The sequence below is a fragment of the Electrona antarctica genome, assembly GCF_951216825.1.
Source record: "Electrona antarctica genome assembly, chromosome: 12".
Taxonomy (NCBI): Eukaryota; Metazoa; Chordata; class Actinopteri; order Myctophiformes; family Myctophidae; genus Electrona; species Electrona antarctica.
In genome coordinates, this window is record NC_136793.1 from 46337260 (window position 1) to 46361010 (window position 23751).

Below are 23751 nucleotides of genomic sequence, written 5' to 3' on the forward strand. Positions count from 1 at the left end.
TCTCTCTCGCGTGAATGAACTTACGCATGGCACCAAATGGACTCGTGTTCCATTTGTACATTTGCAGAGTTACAGACCCATAAGGGTCCATTTGGACACCTGGTGGTCCCCGACCTGATGTTGAAAACCCAGTGATCTACAGGACCTGTGCCATTCCTTGCGGGCGCAGACAACTTCTCCTCAAAACAGGATGAGGTTATTCCTTATTCCTATAGAGCGTCGCAGTCCCGCCCCCTTTCATGACGACGCCAGGCCCAGGAAATAGTTCCCAATACATTTTTCCCATAGACATTTCAAAACGTATTTATTTAAAGACTTTTTAAGCGTCGTACAAAGCCAACTCGAGTCGTGACAAATCATGACAACAAACACAATATTTTGGACCAAACAAATAATTACAAAGAAGAAAAACAACAAAAAAAGTGTAACCTGCCGTTTTCTTCTTTCTAATTATTTGTTCAGCCCGAAAAATTGTGTTTGTTGTCATGATTTGTCACGACAAGAGTTGGCTTTGTCCGCGGCGTAAACGTCTTTAAATAAATACTTTCTGAAAGGTCTATGAGGAAAATGAACAGGGATTTATTTTCCGGGTCTCTCGAGGGGGCGGGACTGCGACGCTCTATACAAAGTGCCGTCTTATTATTTATATATCTATGCTCAAACCAAGTGGAAGTGTGCAGGGCGAGTGGCGAGAAGCTAGTTTCAAAATGGGGGCAACAATCCCCACACAATAAGCAAGTTCAAAATCTTAAGATTTTCAGAAAAGATCATGGTGTTGGTGGTGCCAAACAAAGTAACTTTGTGTTCTATCTGTCCCAGTGTGTGTGTGTGTGTGTGTGTGTGTGTGTGTGTGTGTGTGTGTGTGTGTGTGTGTGTGTGTGTGTGTGTGTGTGTGTGTGTGTGTGTGTGTGTGTGTGTGTGTGTGTGTGTGTGTGTGTGTGTGTGTGTGTGTTAGGGCTGTCCCCGACTAAGGATTTGTATAGTCGAAATTAATATGAATAAATTTGCTGTTAGTCGACTGATAGTCGACTGAACATCCCCCTGCACCCCCCCCAAAAAAAAAACAACACATTTGCATTAAGGTTGGGCGATAAGCTCTCAAGGCGCCGCGTCCTGCCTGTTTTTGCAGCGCCGTTCGCTACGCGTTGAGAGCTTGTAGATCCGTCTATTTTTGCAGCGCAGCTGCGCAGCTGCGCAGCTGCGCAGCCAGGGTAACAAAATAAAAAATAAGTTACAGGTGGAGATGAAGTGAAGTTGGAACGGACAAGCAGCTGCAAGACAAGCTAACATCACAACCACTGGCTGGTGACAGTGTTGTTAGCCGCAGCAACATGTAGCCTGCCCTGGTAACTTCTCCTCCTCCCCGGAGAACTCTTGCCTCCCCGCACCGTCGGGGAGGCTGATCCACAAGCTCTCAAGGCATCGCGTCCTGCCTGTTTTTGCAGCGCCGTTCGCTACGCGTTGAGAGCTTGTAGATCTGTCTATTTTTGCAGCGCTGGTGTCGGGGTTCGTTCACGTTGTCAATAAAAAAATAACCTAGATTACAGGCGGAGATGAAGTTCAATCAGTGGGTTGAATCAGTAGCTACGCGCTAAACTAACGATCCCCGACCCTACACTAACACTAGCAGCCTGTTTTTTATTTTCCCCCCGACTTCACGGGTGTCGCATTGGGATTGTGATGAGACACGAGACAGCAGTGTGCATTCTGTTGTGACTGTATATTATTAAACTGCATGGGTCTGGACTCCGGAGCATAAACAACATGTAGGCTACAGTACAGTAGCCTCCCTCGGCTCGGTCCCTCCCAGCCTTTACTCTGGCTGCCCAGAGTGTTCCCCGATGCTGCGGTGCGGGGACTGGGAGCATACCATTATAACGGAGGGGTTTTCCACCCGGCCCAAAAGAAAAAAATCGTCCCGATTTTTTTGGTTTTTGGTGAACATCGACTGAGAGGTTGTCAGTCGACTGAGACCCGTTCCGATCGATTAGTCGACTATTCGACTAATCGAGGTCAGCCCTAGTGTGTGTGTGTGTGTGTGTGTGTGTGTGTGTGTGTGTGTGTGTGTGTGTGTGTGTGTGTGTGTGTGTGTGTGTGTGTGTGTGTGTGTGTGTGTGTGTGTGTGTGTGTGTGTGTGTGTGTGTGTGTGTGTGTGTGTGTGTGTGTGTGTGTGTGTGTGAGAGAGAGATCTGGGTAGGCCTATATTGTCCCTGTTGAGTGGAAACCTCATATGTCCCAATCCGTTACTTTTCGGGATTCCAATTCAAAAGTAGATCTGTTACTTTTCATGCTTTCTTGTGACGCTGTAAGTATCATCAAGTAGGGCTGTTAATTTACGAGGAAAAACCCACACACAAAAACTGTCCGACAGCAGTGACGATATGCTGTCTGTCTCTGAGTGTCTGGGGGTCTCTGAGCTGTTCCACTTCTATCCGTCCTGCACCAATGGAGCACATAGTTGCTGCTCTCTGTCATTGTGACGTGCGTGCATGTGCGCCAGAGGCTCCTGTCTCTCTCTCGCGCACGCACGCACGCACGCACGCACGCACGCACGCACGCACGCACGCACGCACGCACGCACGCACGCACGCACGCACGCACGCACGCACGCACGCGCGCAGTGAACGCACACACGCACACACACACACACACTGTCACCTCCTCTGAGATCAGATAGAGAGAAAGCTGGATGGACGGACGGACGGTCGGTCGGACGGACGGACGGACGAATGGATGGATGTACGGATGGGATTGATTGATTGATTGATTGATTGATTGATTGATTGATTGAATACTTTATTAGACAGAAATGTAAGACAGCTGGTATACAGTAAGACATTAGCTAAAAAAAGGATAACACAAAAAAAACCTTGTTTCCATTGTGGTCCTATGTATTCATCAACACGATTGCGATTAGATGATTATGTAATCATTGTGACAGGCCTGTAGGATGGATGGATGGATGGGTGGGAGGGTGGTTGGATGGATGGGTGGGTGGGTGGATGGATGGGTGGGTGGGTTGTTGGGTGGGTGGGTGGATGGATGGATGGATGGATGGATGGATGGAAGGATGGATGGATGGATGGGTAGGTGGGTGGGTGGATGGATGGATGGGTCGGTGGGTGGATGGATGGATGGATGGGTCGGTGGGTTGATGGATGGATGGGTGGTTGGGTCGGTGGATGGGTGGGTAGGTGGATGGATGGGTGGGTGGGTGGGTGGGTGGATGGATGGATGGATGGATGGGTGGCTGGGTGGGTGGATGGATGGGTGGGTGGGTGGGTAGGTGGATGGATGGGTGGGTGGGTGGGTGGATGGATGGATGGATGGATGGATGGATGGGTAGGTGGGTGGGTGGATGGATGGGTCGGTGGGTGGATGGATGGATGGATGGGTCGGTGGGTTGATGGATGGATGGGTGGTTGGGTCGGTGGATGGGTGGGTAGGTGGATGGATGGGTGGGTGGGTGGGTGGGTGGATGGATGGATGGATGGATGGGTGGGTGGGTGGCTGGGTGGGTGGATGGATGGGTGGGTGGGTAGGTGGTGGGTGGGTGGGTGGGTGGATGGATGGATGGATGGATGGGTGGGTGGCTGGGTGGGTGGGTGGGTGGGTGGATGGATGGATGGGTGGCTGGGTGGCTGGGTGGGTGGGTGGATGGAGAAAAGACATGAGGTCAAGAGCTCATGGAATGGTTCAGATGAGACATTGTCTCGTGTCGTCAGACTGTTGCTTCTCGCAATTTTCAAATGTTTCCGTCATACAGTCTGGAGCAACGGAAGCTCCATCATGAGTAAAATATAATGCGGAAGTGAAGCCTCCCCCCCACTTCCATTTCATCTTTACAGTCGCGCAAATGTATGAATATAAATCATCCAAGTATATATACCTTGTTGCTTAGAAAGAAAATTAAAATAATGTAAAGATATTTGAATTTGGATCGTGAAAAGTAACAGTTTTGCATGTATACCTCATGAGGTACATATTATGGTCCAAAACTGTTACATTTCAGGATTCAAATTCACCACCCGGCAGAGACGACATGTGTACTCTGAGAGTGGAACCAAATGGACCCTAATGGGTCCATTTGGTTCCATTTGTACACTCTCAGAGTTACGTACGCTTTGATGCCAGTGAGTGGATGAACTGTAAAACGGTGAAACCTAAAGCAGTGGTTCCTAAACCTTTTCATGTCAAGGACCCCCAAATTGATACTAATTAGCCATTAAAAAATATATGCCAAGGGCCCTCATAAGAGAAGGTTTTTACGGCTCTAGCAGTGATTCTCAACCCATTTCATTTGAAGGACCCCCAGTTTGATATGCATGTTAGTCTACAGACCCCCATTTAATGGCATTTGTATCTCTGGCACACCAATTTATATTGTAAAATCAATGTTAATTTAACTTTGAGAGTGTACAAATGGGGGGGGGGGGGGGGGGGGTCCATGTGACGATATGAGGCCCTCCATAATGATAATATCACGATATTATTGCAAGAGATTTCATCAACGATATATCACGATATCTGTAACTGAAAATTTAAAAAAAAACATAAAAGGCAAAAATCTGGAATTATGTATTCACATACATATATGTAGTCACAAACTGGCCAATATGTGCATGAATCTTGCCTCCTCAAAACAGTAACAGTAAACTGCAGTCCAACAGTGGCATTATGTCGCTGTCAGGCAGAAACCTTTTTTGACTTTTTATGAATTATTTTGTAAATTCGGCAAGGCAAGGGGCAAGGCAGTTTTATTTCTATAGCACATATAGCGCAACAAGGCAATTCAATGTGCTTTACATAGAATATCAAGCAAAGGAAACAAATGCAATTATAAAATAAGCATGCATAAAACAAAAGAAGTAAAAAGAGAGAGAGTGCAGAAGAGAGAGGAAAAAAAGAAAAGAAAAGTAACTCAAACTAAGCAAAGGCAGTGTCACATGCTAGTGTCACACTAACGTTTTTTAATTTCTTAACTGCTTAAACTTAAAGCAGCACTACAGTATGTAACTTTCCTCTTATACCCGGATTTGTGTTTTCTCCATCTCTCTCTCTCTCTCACTCTCTCTCTCTCTCTCTCTCTCTCTCTCTCTCTCGGTCATGACTTTCAGCAAGCAATGGAGGACCTGTTGGAAGACGAGGATGAAGACTATGACAAAGATGACAAGGTCAGAACACACACGCTAGCCAACGGCTGATTCGGTCTGGCTTATTAGCCAGGCTACACACACGCACGCGCGCACACACACACACACACACACACACACACACACACACACACACACACACACACACACACACACACACACACACACACACACACACACACACACACAGTGTGAGACATTGACACATCTGTGAGTTCTTTCTTTCTTTCTTTCTTTCTTTCTTTCTTTCTTTCTTTCTTTCTTTCTTTCTTTCTTTCTTTCTTTCTTTCTCTTTGACGTCAGAGGTCAGGTGTTGTTAGGTTGGAATGTCTTATTAGGGTTGACGACAGAGTACACTGTACTCTGTCGCAAGATGCTGTACTCAGTACAGCATCTCTCAATGGGCCTGGTCTACAAGATTTGTTACACCACCAAGATACCCATGTACCTGTCTAAATACTTCCTCAATGTCAGCCAAGTCCACTCTCACAACACCAGAGGGAGTTCCACAAACCACGTTCAACCCAGATTTGGCTCCAACAAGGGGCTTAATTAATTTCACTCCTATGCCACTAAAATGTGGAATACCCTACCAGCATCCATTAAGAAATGTGAATCCCTAGTTTTTATTTAATTTAACTGTGTATATGAGTATATGATTTTATTTTATTTTTTTCTAATACTTTTTATCCCATGATTTTGTAACCCATTTTTCACCCCTGTGTCAATTATCTAATGTGATCCTGGGCTCTACACAACCTGGGGAGAGAAACGGACTTGGACTCATGCTTCCTTCATGCATGAGGTTGCTCCTTTACACCTGACAGGGGGGAGTTTCCCTGATTGGACGTAGCGCGTGGAAGGAACACGTTATTCCAACCAGTTCCATTCCCCTCCATCAGGCACCCGGCTGGCCAGGGGGAGGCAGTTTAGAGACAGGATTACTGCATGTTTTTGTGAGGGTACCTACCCTGGGGGGCACGGGGAGAACATGCAAACTCCACACAGAAAGATTTATTTTTTTGTTGTTGCATAGAACAGAAGTGTATATTTGTATGTCTTTAAATGTTCAGATGCATTGAAAATGGAGGACCCTGACGTAAACAAGTCTTAGTGCTTTTTCTGGTTTTATCCTCGTAGCAGATTTTGTATTGACCTGTACTTTCTTTGAATTGTACCTTCTACAAACTGTTAATACAACTTTCAATCAATCAATACAGCCGGTTAATGTCGCTGTCGGGCAGAAACATCTCATCTCCATGTTCAAACCTTTTGTGTTTTTTCGTAATTGAACGGACATAAACTTAGCTAAGTGGTCAGATGTGTGGGCCCTGTGCATTTTCAGAGCATCTTTTAATGATCGATCGATCAATCAATCAATCAATCAATCAACTGTGTTTCTTCCGGCTTGTATCAATATAACTTTACATTTCTGTTTATAATTATCACAATGAAACTTTTAATTAATTATTTACTATGAAAACGTGCATTTCCCGTCAGTCAGTCAGTCCGTCCGTCCGTCCGTCCATCCCTCACCCCACACCTGCATATATGGTCATGGCTTGTGACACCACGTGACATCATCATGGATGGAGATCCCTGATGTCATCAATATTAAGCCCGTAATGCCCATATATGGAGATCCCTGATGTCATCAATATTGGCCAGCACTCTACAGCTGACCTCAAACCCTTAGATATCCATATATGGAGCTGACCTGTTCTGACATTCCATATGTTGATCCTTCCCCATCCGTCCTTCCTCTTCGATGTCTCCCTTTTGACGGATACCTGTCCATTCAAACTCTAGACGGGCCGACCCCAAAGTTATTAGTGCAGCTGCGCCTGGCAGCCGACAAAGACTAGAGTTCCCGAGAATGAAGGGGCATGAAAATGAAGGCCCGGCCCTACCTTCATGGGCCCTCATCAAACCCTGTACACTCAAGACACTGCCACCCTTAGATCTCCATATATGGAGTTCTGGCATTCAATATGTTGATCTGACCTCATCAAACCCCGTACACTCAAGACACATTCCATATACTGTATGGCCAGTACAGAATTCATTCCATATGTTGATCTGACCCCCCCATGCCAAAGCAATTTACAATTTACAATTTAGGCATTTAGCAGACGCTCTTAATCCAGAGCGACTTACATTAAGCAAGAACAAAAACATGGGAATACATCACATATGTAAAATGCATTTATCAAGAAACATGCGTAAGCTAAGAACGTAACTAGAACATATCTATATAATGACACTATACATATAAACTATACATATATATGCTATACTATGCTGTACATATATACTATGAAGTGCTATGACTACATACAATGCAATTATTGTGCTGTCTACATGACATGCTATAAGTCTATTTCAAATGCTATCTAAGTCTAAAAAGTGCTGTCTAAAGGGGTAGGGTAAGTGCTATGGGCCATGATGGAGTCTGAAAAGGTGGGTTTACGGGTTTACGGCTTACGGCGGAAGATCGGGAGTGATGCGCCAGCGCTCGCCCAGCAGTCTGCTGTCACCCAGGCGGATGCGTGGGTGAGGTCGCTTCTGGCCCTCAGGGCGTCTTACTGGTGTTAACCCATTTAGACCTGAGGCTGATTAGACATTATGTTGCTATAGCAACAACTACCCCAATTAAAAGGGGTTCCCGTCTTGAAAGGTAAAAACCCCAAAGGGGGTTCCCGTCCAAAATGTTGCAGTAGCCTATATTATTATTTTTTGCAAAATATTTGGGGGCAATATATCCTTACATGTCGAGAACCACTGTACTATACGACCCTGCGGTCATTTCTGAAGTCCTGCTTTTCAACGCACCTTTCTCCCCCATTGTTATTTTTGTGTTGTCCCCCTTGGTCGGTCTTTCACCGAAACACCTTATCTGTCGTTAACCCATTTTGGGCGGGAACCTCTTTTGGTGTTAGCATTATGTTATGCTTTAGCTATTGAAAAATAGCAGATCTACAAGCTCATAGCGCGCCACCGAGTGGCGCGCTACGAGCTTGTAGGTCTGCTATTTTTGAAAAATCAATCATTTTTGAAGAACATAGCTTTTTCAGAAAACTGTCCGGATGTAGAAGACATTTTTAGAATCTGATCTCAGGTCAAAATGACCTGAGATCGGTTGGTTAAGATTGATTGGTTAAGACCAAGGTCTTAACACTATGCAGGGTTCTACTCTGTTCAGCAGTAGGATGTACTGTACTCTGTACTTTTGATGACAAAGGGACAGAATAATATATTATGTACAAAAGTAAAAGTCTGAGATTCTAAGATCTGCTATTTTAGATCTGTGTTTTGTAAATAATAATAATAATAATAATAATAATAATAATAATAATAATAATAATAATAATAATCTAACATCCACAAAGCGACTAGTAACGAAAGCCGTCAAATGGATAGTGGAGCAAAGTAATTGTTTCCTCTGAGATCTCAAGTATGAAGCATTGGACATTTTTAAAGTGTATCCGTCGGATGGAAACCTACATGTCCAAAAACCACAACTTTTCAGGATTCAAATTCAAAAGTAACAGATCTGCCAGCAGCTCGAGCTTGTAGATCTGCTACTCTTGATGCTTTTGTGTGACGCTGTAGTATGTATGACCATGCAGGGACGTGCACACACATAGACATCAAAGGGGGCTTCAGCCCCTACCCTTTTACCCATCTGTAAAACAACTGCCCTTTCCAGACCACGAATGCAGCATTTGCTATGGTGAAAGAAATGCAAAATGCTACTCCTTTCCATGCCAGCATTCAGGAGAATTGCTTTTTTTACCGAAGTCTCCTGAACTTGAACACAGTATCTTTGCGTTGAACAAATGGGTTTAGGAATCCATGTCGTACACAAGGGGCCAGTGAGGCACTCCAACGTTGAAGCACTGGGCCCTAGTGGTAAGAGGAGGGACTACAGGCGGACCCGTGGATTCATGACCGGGAAACCCTGTGCAGCTGAGCTTTAACATTGAGCGCTCGGTTGCACATCCGCATTTGACCACCAAAATGTGGTGGTCAAATGCGGACGTGGACGTTTTGAGACGGTCCTTCCGGGTGCTTCAAAACGCCACTGAACAACTTCCACTGACATGAATAGCAGAGGGGGCGGAGCTTCGCGCCAGATCAGTCTCTATCCTTTTATATACTCTATGGTCGTACACCATACATCTCCACTAGCTAACGAGTACTGGGTTGCGCCACCGAAAATAGCTGATCTACAAGCTCTCGGCGCGTCACAGCGTGACACATTGAGAGCTTGTAGATCTGCTATTTTCACTAGTTTTGTCCAAAAGTGCCCTCTTTATATGGGATTTCAGGCCCCTGCCCCTCTAACACTCTCGGCACGTCCTTGTGACCATGTAAGGCAATACGGAAATATATAAATAAATAAGCAAACAAACAAATGAATACAAAAAGTTAGAATATGAAAATAGGTGGTTTCTGCCCGACAGCAACAACCTCAAAACCATATATATATATTTACTTAACCCATTTTGGGCGGGAACCCCTTTTGGTGTTTTAAACATGATGTTATAATTTAGCTATTGAAAAATAGCAGATCTACAAGTTCATAGCGCGCCACCGAGTGGCGCGCTATGAACTTGTAGGTCTGCTATTTTTTTTAAATCGTGAAAATGTGGTGCAAATCTTTGAATATATATTCTTTCAGAGCCAACGTTTTTAACTCTAATCTTTGCTTCTGGGGGGGGGGGTCCCTGGAACAACATATTTTCAGATGGGGGTCGGCGGCCAATTACATATAATTTTTGGGAGTCCTCGACATGAAATAGTTTGAGAACCACTGACATAGAAACATAGGTTTTTCAAGAAAACTGTCAGGATTTAGAATACTTTTTTTTTTACGAGTATTGTAGGTCTGCTATTTTTTGAAAAATCGTGAAAATATTTATTTCAGAAAACTGGAGGATTTAGAAGATTCTTTTTTTTTAATTTCGAGGTCAGGCCTAAATGGATTAAGTACAGTAACTTGAGTACAAATGCACTCGGTTATACTTTACACCAGTGCCTTTCAGCTACCGGCACATGCAGGCCCCTTGCTTCCTGACGGCGTATAGCTCTCGTATAAAGTGCTTAGTTAGCTATTTAGTGGCGTTCACTGGGCTTTTATGTCGCAGTTAAACAGCATCTGGGCTTGTCCAGACACTATCAGGTAACAACAGGTGGCCGCTTTACGGCCATGGCTCGTTTACGCTTTACCAACAGCTACTGAAACAAATGCTACTTGATAGCGCACGCACACGCACACACACACGCACACACACACACACACACACACACACACACACACACACACACACACACACACACACACACACACACACACGCGCGCGCGCGCCCGTCCATGTTCCGCCTGGGAAGGGTAATTGAAACGCCATAGTTCTCTATTCCCCTATCTTTTTTTTTTTTGGGCGGGGGGGGGGGGTATAGGGGGAAGTAGGGAACGCATTTGAAATGGCCGTTAAAGCTGTAATGGTCGCTGTCGGGCAGAAAACCTTGTATGTCCAAAATGGTTACTTTTGAAAGAAAATGGACATAATGTTTATGATTTAGTCGCACGCTCTTATTGATGCTTAGTTTCCATTCGTTCAATGTTCACGAAACCCACAGACAGTACACCGTTAGCCGCACGTTCACTCTGACAAGACTATAGCAGATTTACAAGTTCACAAGACGTCACACCACAACACCTTTGTAGGTTTTTAATACATTTATCCCATTTTGGGCGGGAACCCCTTTTGGTGTTAGCATTATGCTTTAGCTATTGAAAAATAGCAGATCTACAAGCTCATAGTGCGCCACTCGGTGGCGCGCTATGAGCTACAAGCTACGAGCTTGTAGGTCTGCTATTTTTGAAAAATCGAAGAACGACATAGAAACATAGCTTTTTCAGAAAACTGTCAGGATTTAGAAGACATTTTTAGAATCTGATCTCAGGTCAAAATGGGATAAACAGAACACATGGAGATACCAGGTTTCCACCCCCGACAGTTGATGCGTAATTGTAGTAGACAAGACGATGTTCAAAACGAGAACCTTGAGGAAAATGAGGACTGGGATTTGCCGGGGATTGGCCTACTGTGTGTGGAGACAATGTTTCGGTGGTGAAACCCAAGTCTTTTCACCATGAAACAACGTACGGACCTTCACCCCTCAAACAATTTAGATTGGAGGGAAATTAGTTGGCTTGATATTTGATGCACTCGCAGTCCCAGCGCACGCCAGCAGCGGTTTAACCCATTTAGGCCTGACGCCGATTCTAAAAAAAAAAGTATTCTTGAAAAACCTATGTTTCTATGTCAGTGGTTCTCAAACTATTTCATGTCGAGGACTCTCAAAAATTATATGTAATTGGCCGCCGACCCCCAACTGAAAATATGTTGTTCCAGGGACCCTCCCAGAAGCAAAGATTAGAGTTAAAAACGTTGGCTCTGAAAGAATATATGTAAAAAAAACACATTTTCACGATTTTTCAAAAATAGCAGACCTACAAGTTCATAGTGCGCCACTCGGCGGCGCGCTATGAGCTTGTAGATCTGCTATTTTTCAATAGCTAAAGCATAACATAATGCTTGAAACACCAAAAGGGGTTCTCGCCCCAAAATGGGTTAAAGGTTGGGTATAGCCTACGATATGGTAATTTGCGTTGGTCTGCTTGCTATGACGGCGTCGGTGCTCATTTTTGGGGTAGAAAATCTAGGTTGCTTAGTTGCAATGATATATATATATTTATTTATTTTCCTTTGTCTGCGATAATGTGATACCGGAGAGTGACTTTGCCTGAAGACATTGTGAGTCTAGTGTAGTGCTGCTACCCCACACACCTCCGTCAACCAGGTTTTTCCTTCTTTTTTTTTTTGCTGAATAAAGTTCTCAAGGGCAAGTCTTTTTGTTGTAAGGGTTAACGGAACAGATCTGTTTTTTTGTTTTCGTTTTTTTGTGTGCAGCCGACAAGACAGACAGACAGACAGACAGACAGACAGACAGACAGACAGACAGACAGACAGACAGACAGACAGACAGAAGGTCAGACAGCTGCATGGGTCAGGTCAACCAAGCAATTAGCAGGGTCCAGTACTGTATATAAGTATATATATATATTATATATATACAGTATATACAGTGAGCGGTATATGAGTCATACAAGACACACACAAGACAAGACATGTGTGCTTTACATCCCCCATCGCCCCCCACCCACCCGCCCGCCCGCCCGCTGGCACGCCGCCGCTAAAGAGCAAAAAGCGAAGGTTCACAGCTGCAAAGTTCTGAGGGCTGAAAAACAGCGAAGATGAGGCTATGTGAGCAACCTTGAACCCCTCTCTGCCTCCTCTTCTTCACTCTCGTCCTTCATCGCCGCCGCGTCTCCCCCCCACACCATCACCACCGCCTCCCTCCTCCTCTCAGGGGGAGAGAGACAGAGAGAGAGAGAGAGAGAGAGAGAGAAAAGAAATATAAAATACAGGCGTTTGAAAAGATGCAGATTATACGAAATACATTTTCGACTTTCATATTGAAATGAGGGTGAGCTCTGGCAGAAGCCGCCTTCTGCGGCCTCTCTCTCTCTCTCTCTCTCTCTCTCTCGCTCAGATTGAGCGCAGCTGAACTGATTATTTCACATAAGAAGGGCCTTGCTCTTTGCGTTCCACGCGGGGGCTGGGGGGCCAGGATAGCACAGCAGCCACAAAGGCTACAATTTACCAACTCTGGCTTCATACATTTTGATCTATCGCTCCCCTTGACTGTTACCATTTCATTTGAGCTGTAGGGAAGTTGAAAGGGGAGCATTTTTCTTCTTTTTTTTCCTCCCCTGGCTATATCTCGCGCCCCCACCACCCCCACGTACCAAACCCCACCCGCCACCCATACCAGCCAGACACCCCACCACCACCACCACCTCCCCTCGCCCCACCCCTCGTTGCCTTTCTTCTTCTTCGTCTTTCATTCTGACACACACGTACGTACTCTCTCCGATATTTCCGCCTGCCCTCCCCCCCCCCCCCCCCCCCCCCCCCCCCTCCCTCGTCTTTCCCTTCTTGCTGCTCAGACCCCGGTTAAGTGCACAACAAATGGGAGTTTCGAGGCTGAACAAATTTGTCTCTCACATGGGGCTGTGTGCTTGGGGGGGGGGGGGGGGGGGCAGCTGACGCTCTCATTACCTTACAGCGCGGCTTCAGATTGTTAAGTATGAAGGTCGGGTCAGAGGAGGAGGCCCCTCTTTTTTATGGCACGGACCCATAGATGAGAGAGATGGGGCGGAGGGGATGGAGAGAAGGGGAGATGTAGAGAGAGAGAGAGAGAGAGAGAGAGAGAGAGAGAGAGAGAGAGAGAGAGAGAGATTAATAAATGTGCCAAGGCCTCATTTTAATTGAACTTGAAGCATATGTTGCAAGTATGCGCAATCCGTCCCAGATGTTTTTTCGGGCCTGGCCATGTGCACGCGGCTCTTCCCAGTTGCACCACGAGGCAGCTATTAGCTGGATAACCTTTGCTCCAGAGGCTAAATGGGGTATTACATGGCCAGAAAGCGGAGCACCTGTTTTTCATTGCGTGGCGGGATAGGAGGAGGACCCCTATACTCTTTGGATCACCAGCATGTGTTTTAACTTAGTGGATGTGTTGCCGGGGGCAGACGCGAAAAGTGTCTTTTTACTTTGTGGAGCAAGCACCGATATTAGTCACTTAATCTCAATGAAAGCCCAGCGTCCCGGCTAATTGATGATGACGGACAGGCTCGATGCTTAGAGCCAGGCTGGCACACGAAGGCCAGGGTGAAAGAATGTTAGAGGCATGGGGTTTCTTTTACATTGTTTTGTTTTGTGTCTCTACCTCTGTGCGAGCACTGTATGAGTGTATATTTGTTTTTGTTTGTGTGCACGTGCGCGCGCGCATGCGTGCGAGTTGGCATGTGTGTTTCTGCGCCTGCTTATGTGTGTCTGTCTGCCTGGGTGTGGCCGCATGCATGCGCGCGTGTGCGTTTATTTCTGCTTCTGCATTTGAACATTTGTTGTTGTCTGTTGACCTTCTACACAACACACTACACAAACAAACTCTCTCTCTCACTCACACACGCACGCATGCGCGCACGCACGCGCACACACAGTGCAGAAATTAAAACTTGGTCGTGAGTCATAACTGTCTGTGTTCCATCATGTACAAAAGACAAAGATATACCTTATGAATATACAGTGGTTCTCAAGCTGTGGGTTGGCATGCGGACCACTCCTCTGACCACTTAACATGGCAGCCGGGTAAAGGTTGAGAAGCACTGTTCGAAAACAATATGATGCTTTTTAGGTTATTTGAGGGCCAAATGAGCTATTCTTTATCAACCTACATGACTCGCTTTTATAGGAGCAGATTGTTCCATAATTATGGAACCTTGTTTTGTTGTTGTTTATTGTGAGTGGGAGTGTAGAATCTTCAAAGTTCATATTCATAATATGCCTTTTTGTTGCCGGACCAAAGGCTGATAATAACAGTTTGTGTCAATAGTTTTGAAAATATGTTTTTGTCGAGCGAAAGCATTATTGAAAACCTGTCTATATAAATGAATGCAATTGAAAATGTTTTATCCACTTTCAACCTGGCATCAATATCGTGGTCCTTTTTGGACATACAGGTGAAAATGCTCAATTTGTATTAACATTATTATTATTATATATTTTTTTAAATGTGTCACATTCCGAGGCCATGTGTTGTGATCTTGTAGATGGGGCTAATATTTTCACTATTTCAGAGAAATTGCGAAAGTATAAAAATACATCTTAATTGTTTGTTTAAAACACGCACCGATATTCTATATGGGAACTCAAAGTGTACACGCTCAGTCCATCCATCGTGTGCTATCAGGTGATCGTTGGTCGCACCCTTGAAAAACTCTATACCGACTTATAACTTAGCGTCGCGGCATGCAGACTTCACGAAGCTGCTGAGGAACTCACATGTAATTGGAATCCATTCAGTGAGAGGCGTCTCTGAGGAGACGGTTTAATTCAGTGATTATAATGCGCGAGGAGAGCAGCATGGCCTTTCGCTCGCAGGCGGTTTTATTATGTCTAGATGTCCTTGTAGCCTTTCTCTATAGTTTGTACCCTGCTGCTGTGTGTGTGTGTGTGTGTGTGTGTGTGTGTGTGTGTGTGTGTGTGTGTGTGTGTGTGTGTGTGTGTGTGTGTGTGTGTGTGTGTGTGTGTGTGTGTGTGTGTGCGCGCACGTCTCAGTCTGTCCAGCGTGCTGGGCTGTGCTATCTGTCGCTCTCCTTGACCTGTCTGTCTGTCTGTCTGTCTCTCTCTGTCAATGGTCTGCCATCCTCCGCATGAATAACCTTATCTGTTCTCACACAAAAAAAAAACACTTTTGAATGTCGTGTACAATGTGCTCTTCCAGCACAGCTTTTGCAGTGATTCATGTCTCTATACTTCGGTGGTTCTCAACCTATGGGTTGGGACCCCCGGGGTGGGGTGGGGTGGGGTGGGGTGGGGGTCCCCCACATGATTTTGGAGGTCCCCAGATGATTAGCTTAATGTGCAACGTTGTTTTCTCGCTCAACAGTAAACAAACCAACATACAGTATACTGTATGTTATGCTTATGTACACTTATGTTATGTACACTTATGCTGTATACAGCATAAGTGTATACAGGGTATTTGCACATTTTCTAAAGTTACAATTTAAGGACTTTCAGCTATTTTCAAAATAGTTCACCTGTGGAACCGAGTCAAACTAAATGCTACGTCTCAACTCTGTGGGCGGCAGTGGCTCGGGGGTAGAGTGACTGCATGCTGGTAGAATGGCAGTGGCTCGGGGGTAGAGTGACTGCATGCTGGTAGAATGGCAGTGGCTCGGGGGTAGAGTGACTGCATGCTGGTAGAATGGCAGTGGCTCGGGGGTAGAGTGACTGCATGGTAGAATGACAGTGGCTCGGGGGTAGAGTGACTGCATGCTGGTAGAATGGCAGTGGCTCGGGGGTAGAGTGACTACATGGTAGAATGACAGTGGCTCGGGGGTAGAGTGACTGCATGCTGGTAGAATGGCAGTGGCTCGGGGGTAGAGTGACTACATGGTAGAATGACAGTGGCTCGGGGGTAGAGTGACTGCATGGTAGAATGACAGTGGCTCGGGGGTAGAGTGACTACATGGTAGAATGACAGTGGCTCGGGGGTAGAGTGACTACATGGTAGAATGACAGTGGCTCGGGGGTAGAGTGACTACATGGTAGAATGGCAGTGGCTCGGGGGTAGAGTGACTACATGGTAGAATGACAGTGGCTCGGGGGTAGAGTGACTGCATGGTAGAATGACAGTGGCTCGGGGGTAGAGTGACTACATGGTAGAATGACAGTGGCTCGGGGGTAGAGTGACTACATGGTAGAATGACAGTGGCTCGGGGGTAGAGTGACTACATGGTAGAATGACAGTGGCTCGGGGGTAGAGTGACTACATGGTAGAATGACAGTGGCTCGGGGTAGAGTGACTACATGGTAGAATGGCAGTGGCTCGGGGTAGAGTGACTGCATGGTAGAATGACAGTGGCTCGGGGGTAGAGTGACTGCATGGTAGAATGACAGTGGCTCGGGGGTAGAGTGACTACATGGTAGAATGACAGTGGCTCGGGGGTAGAGTGACTACATGGTAGAATGGCAGTGGCTCGGGGGTAGAGTGACTACATGGTAGAATGACAGTGGCTCGGGGGTAGAGTGACTACATGGTAGAATGGCAGTGGCTCGGGGTAGAGTGACTGCATGGTAGAATGACAGTGGCTCGGGGGTAGAGTGACTGCATGGTAGAATGACAGTGGCTCGGGGGTAGAGTGACTGCATGGTAGAATGGCAGTGGCTCGGGGGTAGAGTGACTACATGGTAGAATGGCAGTGGCTCGGGGGTAGAGTGACTGCATGGTAGAATGACAGTGGCTCGGGGGTAGAGTGACTACATGGTAGAATGACAGTGGCTCGGGGGTAGAGTGACTACATGGTAGAATGACAGTGGCTCGGGGGTAGAGTGACTACATGGTAGAATGGCAGTGGCTCGGGGGTAGAGTGACTACATGGTAGAATGGCAGTGGCTCGGGGTAGAGTGACTGCATGGTAGAATGACAGTGGCTCGGGGGTAGAGTGACTACATGGTAGAATGACAGTGGCTCGGGGGTAGATTGACTGGTAGAATGGCAGTGGCTCGGGGGTAGAGTGACTACATGGTAGAATGACAGTGGCTCGGGGGTAGAGTGACTACATGGTAGAATGACAGTGACTCGGGGGTAGAGTGACTACATGGTAGAATGGCAGTGGCTCGGGGGTAGAGTGACTACATGGTAGAATGGCAGTGGCTCGGGGTAGAGTGACTACATGGTAGAATGGCAGTGGCTCGGGGTAGAGTGACTACATGGTAGAATGGCAGTGGCTCGGGGGTAGAGTGACTACATGGTAGAATGGCAGTGGCTCGGGGTAGAGTGACTGGTAGAATGACAGTGGCTCGGGGGTAGAGTGACTACATGGTAGAATGACAGTGGCTCGGGGGTAGAGTGACTACATGGTAGAATGACAGTGGCTCGGGGGTAGAGTGACTACATGGTAGAATGGCAGTGGCTCGGGGTAGAGTGACTGGTAGAATGACAGTGGCTCGGGGTAGAGTTACTACATGGTAGAATGACAGTGGCTCGGGGGTAGAGTGACTACATGGTAGAATGGCCGGATCAGGGAAACTTGAGGTTCCCAGATCGATCCCGGGCTCCCCCAGAGTTAGTGTCGAAGTGTCCTTGAGCAAGACTCTGAACCCCTAATTGCTCCCGATGTGCAGGTTGATGACTTGCATGGTTTCGACGTCCGCCATCGGTGTGTGTGTGTGTGTGTGTGTGTGTGTGTGTGTGTGTGTGTGTGTGTGTGTGTGTGTGTGTGTGTGTGTGTGTGTGTGTGTGTGTGTGTGTGTGTGTGTGTGTGTGTGTGTGTGTGTGTGTGTGTGTGTGATGCACAATCTACAGTGCAGTACACTTCGTTCCTTCCAGAGAGGTACCTATGGATGTCAGAGGGGCCACTCCCCCGAGGGGTGTGGTGTTTGCCTTAAGGGGTGTGGTTAAGCCATCTTTTCTTTCACCCACTGTGTAATACAATAGCTGGACAGTAGGTGTCAGGCCAGAGCAAGTATGTATGTAAAGCGCATTGGATAACAACGCTATATAAACGCAACATTTACCACCATTTACGATCAAGTAGGGCGCTCATTTGTGGAAAAAAGTTAGAAGACAAAAAGTAAAAAATCAAATGGAGATAAGAGGTTTTCCTTTGAGGCCATGGGAGGTATAAGCAGGTGACTCAGGAGATAAGAGGTTTTCCTTTGAGGCCATGGGAGGTATAAGCAGGTGACTCAGTGCTGTGTTTACTGTGTTGTCGCTTCAGGCATACAGGGACCTACAGTATGTATGAGATGATGATGATGTCCTTGTGAGCTCACTGTCCAGAGCTGATGTGAAATAATCACCTCCAGGCTGCGTGCGTGCGTGCGTGCGTGCGTGCGTGCGTGCATGCGTGCGTGCGTGCGGTGGTGGCCAGGGCTATATGATAGCCCCTTATCTCCCAGAGGGGGCTTTACCTAAAGAGAGAGAGGGAGGGAGGGAGGGAGGGAGGGAGGGAGGGAGGGAGGGAGGGAGAGAGTGTGAAGGAGGAGAGAGATTAGCCTCTCCCACGGTTGGCTGGTCACTGTAGCACCAGCAGCATTCTGTCTCCTGTCCTGTGTGTGTGTGTGTGTGTGTGTGTGTGTGTGTGTGTGTGTGTGTGTGTGTGTGTGTGTGTGTGTGTGTGTGTGTGTGTGTGTGTGTGTGTGTGTGTGTGTGTGTGTGTGTGTGTGTGTGTGTGTGTGTGTGTGTGTGTGTGTGTGTGTGTGTGTGTGTGTGTGTGTGTGTGTGTGTGTGTGTGTGTGTGTGTGTGTGCGCGTGCTCCGCCTGCCTGACTCCACCTGCCTCAGGAGAACCTGACATGAGATAAGATACACACACACACACATACACACTGCAATCATGTCCTGCTTACAGGCTTACGCTGTTCACTGCTCACTCACACACAATCACACGCACGCACGCACACTCACTCACGCACGCACGTGTACACACGGCCATCTTCCTTTCCTATACAGTACATATACTGGCTTTCTTCTGCACTCTTCCCTCGTTCTTCCTGTCTTTCTTTCTTTCTTTCTTTCTTTCTTTCTTTCTTTCTTTCTTTCTTTCTGTCTTCCTGTCTTCCTGTCTCCCTCCTCCCCCCCTCTCTCTATCTCTCTCTCTCTCTCTCTCTGTCTCTCTCACTTATATCACATGTCTTTGATGTGGTACGCGGGTCTTCAACAGGTGGTCCGGGACCCCTTTGGTGGCCTCAGAATTAGCTACTCCTGGGGGGGAGGGGGGGGGGGGGGTGTAGGAACAAATATTTCTAAACCACACTATCCCTATTTTGGTGGGAACATTATTCAGAAAATAGCCGCTTAACACCTTTTGTAAGGAAACAAGAGCGAAGTAAGTAAGGCAAAGGTCAAGTTGGCCAAGTATTGAAGGTTAAAATGTCTGAAAATACACATTATCGTGAATCAGACATAGAAGAAATCATGTATAAACTACAGTAGAAACGTGGAACGTGTGGTTGCACTGACGCGAGGAGTCCGTTTGGAAATTAGTTCAGTCTTTATGTTACATATTGTGACTTTGCGTGTCGCAAGGAATCCACTGGGAACTGAATTCCGTCTTACCATTTATATTATTGCAACCGCAGGTCGCAGTTTACTATGAAAACCTGTATCTTGCGCCCGTTACGCCTCGTGACACGCTCCATATATGGCCAATACAGAATTCATTCCATATGTTGATCTGACCTCATCAAACCCTTGTACACTGCGTGTCATGGAGAAGACTGGATCATCACCTGGATCTAGGCTACATCATTATATGGAGCCGGCCAGCAACTCTACATCTGACCTCCCGGACACCAGATGAATGGTTTAACTCCTGCTTCTTAACTGTGCCATATTAAGAAGCTCTGTTGTTTTAGCGCGACCTCGCCCTAAAGGGCGTCTTACTGGTATATTGTGATGTCATGTGATGCGTGACAAGTGACAACAGTCTGTGAAGCATGACCGAAAGCGTCACTTTCTCTGTTGTGCAAAGTTTAACGAAAAGCACGTTCACTGTGTTGCCTACAGCAGCCGCAATAATAAACAAACAACAAACACAGCACTGATGACAGTGCCGTCAAACAAGTCTATGAAGCCATCCATGAAATCTATGAAGACGTTTCTGTAGCCCAATGTTGGGGGTCCCTGCTTCATGTCTCTCTCAGCTAAGGAGTCCCTTAACCCATTTTGACCTGAGATCAGATTCTAAAAATGTCTTCTACATCCTGACAGGTTTCTGAAAAAGCTATGTTTCTATGTCAGTCGTTCTTCGATTTTTCAAAAATAGCAGACCTACAAGCTCGTAGCGCGCCACTCGGTGGCGCGCTATGAGCTTGTAGATCTGCTATTTTTCAATAGCTAAAGCATAAGATAATGCTAACAACAAAAGGGGTTCCCGCCCCAAAATGGGTTAAAAATAAATAAATAAAATGTGAATGATATGTATCACGTCATATTGGCCCTGACCTCTCATCACGATTGGCTGAGAGGCATTCTAGAGAGAGCCAGTGTCTTCCAATAATGGCACTTGGAACACATCCGCTTTGTTTAACCTGTAACCTAGCAACGGTCGCTAACAGCCACTGCTAGTAACAAAGCGGTTTTAGTGTTCGTCCCCTAATAATACATACTGTTAAACGGTGGTATAATAGCAATAATACACTCAAGGTTGTGCAGCTGTGCCGTGCCATTTAGTTTCAAGAGATGTATTTGTCGAACCAAATCACTCATACATTACGTGCGGTGCAATTAGGATGTGTACTCTGCAGACTGTGCCAACGATATTTGTCAAACGAGCTGTAAGCAATTTTTTTTAATTATTAATATTATTGTTAAAATAATTGTTAAAGCTGCACTATGTCATTTTCTTGTTCTACCTCGGATTTTAACTTAACCGCTAAACCCCTTATCCCTAAACTTCTTTGCCTTTTTTTCCCTATTTTGCAAAACATTTTGAATAGATAAAATGGCCAGTCTACAAGCTCACAACGTGTCAATGTAGATTGGTTAGTTGAACTATTCATTTTTTTCCCCCAAAATAGTAAAAAAAAGGCAAAGAAGTTTAGGGATATGGGGTTTAGCGGTGATGAAAATGGAGCCCAAATGGTCAATGCTGTTTGGCCACTCAGAATAGCCAAATGGCATTGAACACGCCTCCGGGTCTTAAGTTAAGTAATAAGACCTGGTACTTAAGACACGCATAATACTGCCCCATATGCCAAAATTGAGAAGTGATCATTTCCCCTCCCTTAGGCCTGCTGAAAGGTCCAGGCCTGTTTAAAAGGATGCCAGTGATCTGCATTTCTTTTGGGGGAAAAGTGTGAATGTGTGGAAAAGGTGTGACTGAAACATCGTTCTGGGGGGTTCTGGGATGGGCTGCATTTGTCCTGAGGTAGCAAGGACCGATTTCTTCCGGTTGTCGGGGCAAAAGAGAAGGTAAAAAATGGGGTTGGGGGACGTATGGTTAGAAGAAGATGGAGAGAGACGGCAGGGTCTGTGTTCCTTTCTTCTCGCTGTTGGTGGAGGATGAAAAGTCTCATGCTTTTGACTTTTCCGCCTCATTTTTCCTCTTGTCTTTCTTTGCCTTTCTTCTGTCTTCCGTCTCTGGAGAGACCCTGGTAGGAACCCATGCACATTTGGGCAAAACTGCCCAAAAATCACTTTCACCTAGAAAATCCATTCACATTTTTTATAATTCAGCTGACTGTGGAGTTTTATAGTTTCTGAGTTATTTAATTTAAACACCAAATGCATTCTCAATGGCGAAAACACAAACTTTGGCACCACGTATTAAAAAAAAAAATCATTGTTTTGATTTTTATGATTTGTTTTAATACAAAAAATAATAATAATAAAATAAAATAAATATATATATATTTTTTTTTTCCAAAGACGTCCACAGACGTCTTGGGCTATGCCCGTGCGGTAATACCAAAGACGTCTTGGGCACAAAATGTGTTAAGCGGTTATCCGTCGATGACTTTTTTCGGATAATCGATTAAGCATACATACAGTCAGCATGATTTTACACTTTGGCTTACAACGGTGTCGCGCAAAAACAGTGGAAACAGTGGAAAACACGCGTTGTGAGCTTGTAGATCAGCGTGTTTGTTTGTGTTGTCTCTCTCTTTCTGTCTCACGCACACATGCTTGCGCGCATGCACAAACGCACGCGCGCGCACACACACACACACACACACACACACACACACACACACACACACACACACACACACACACACACACACACACACACACACACGAACTCACACACTCACACACACACACACACACACACACACACACACACACACACACACACACACACACACAGTATCATTTATTTTCTTACTCTCTGACTCTCTGGCCTGATACAGCTCAACTGTGTGAGTGTTTGACGTTTTGAGCTTGTATAGAGCTGCTACTTTTGCTATTTTTGAATTTGAATCCTGAATCCTGTTTTTGTCAGTAAAAACATAAATCATTCAATCAACTCTGTCTATCTCTTTTCCTTCTCCGTTTTATCCATTTCTGTTAACTCGCTCTCGATCTTCTTTAACTCGTTCCATCTCTTTCTTTACACCATCCCCATCTCTTTTCTCTCTTCCAGCCTTCTCTTCTTTTATGCCTAAACCTCTCTGTTTAAACCTCTTCCGTCTCCTTTAATAACTCAGCCCCCTTATCTTCTTTTTATTCACGTTTTAATATTTATGTTGTGTTTGAAAGTTGCCATAGTAAAACTGTCACTATGTAACCTGTCCACAAGGACCCAGCTCCAGCGCGGAGCTGCAGGGAGGACAGCGCTCTGTCAGGAAGTCATATCCTGCAGGATATATTGGCTTCCTGGCACTTTGAGTGGATACAAGTGATGGTGGTAAGTGTCCTGCATACGGTGTCCAGCCGTGTGTGTGTGTGTGTGTGTGTGTGTGTGTGTGTGTGTGTGTGTGTGTGTGTGTGTGTGTGTGTGTGTGTGTGTGTGTGTGTGTGTGTGTGTGTGTGTGTGTGTGTGTGTGTGTGTGTGTGTGTGTGTGTGTGTGTGTGTGTGTGTGTGTGTGTGTGTGTGTGTGTGTGTGTGCGTGCGCGCTGCCTGGGTCCATCTCTTTAAAGGCTGTTGCAGTGTTTCTTCCGGACTCTCTCTTTCCCCCGGTGTTTCGCCCGCAGGTGGACGTGGTTTTGGCACAGACCTTGTCGAAGACCTAGTGTCTTTGCTCAATAAAACTTTTCGCTTGAAGACAGAGTGCCATAGTTATGGTAAAGTTAAGGTTAGGAATGGTGTTTGTGAGGTTTAGGGTTAAGTTTAGGTTTAGGCATATTTTTTGTGAAGTTAAAGGTTAGGGTTAAGGTTAGGTTTAGGCATAGTGTTTTGTGAAGTTTAAGGTTTGCGTTCAGGCACCACCTGGGCGACACAGCAGAGG

At 45.9% G+C, this 23751-nt stretch overlaps 1 protein-coding gene across 1 annotated transcript in view; it reads left to right on the forward strand.

Annotated features, from left to right (window-relative positions):
- Positions 1-23536, forward strand: part of mctp1a (multiple C2 domains, transmembrane 1a) — a gene marked incomplete at its 3' end in the record, with an annotated part of 149746 nt that extends 126210 nt beyond the window's left edge. Inside the window, exons 12-13 of the mRNA XM_079517003.1 lie at positions 5118-5174; positions 23498-23536. Of these exons, the coding sequence (XP_079373129.1) occupies positions 5118-5174; positions 23498-23536 (96 nt within the window). The remainder of the gene's footprint in view (positions 1-5117; positions 5175-23497) is intronic.
- Positions 23537-23751: the final 215 nt, after the last annotated feature.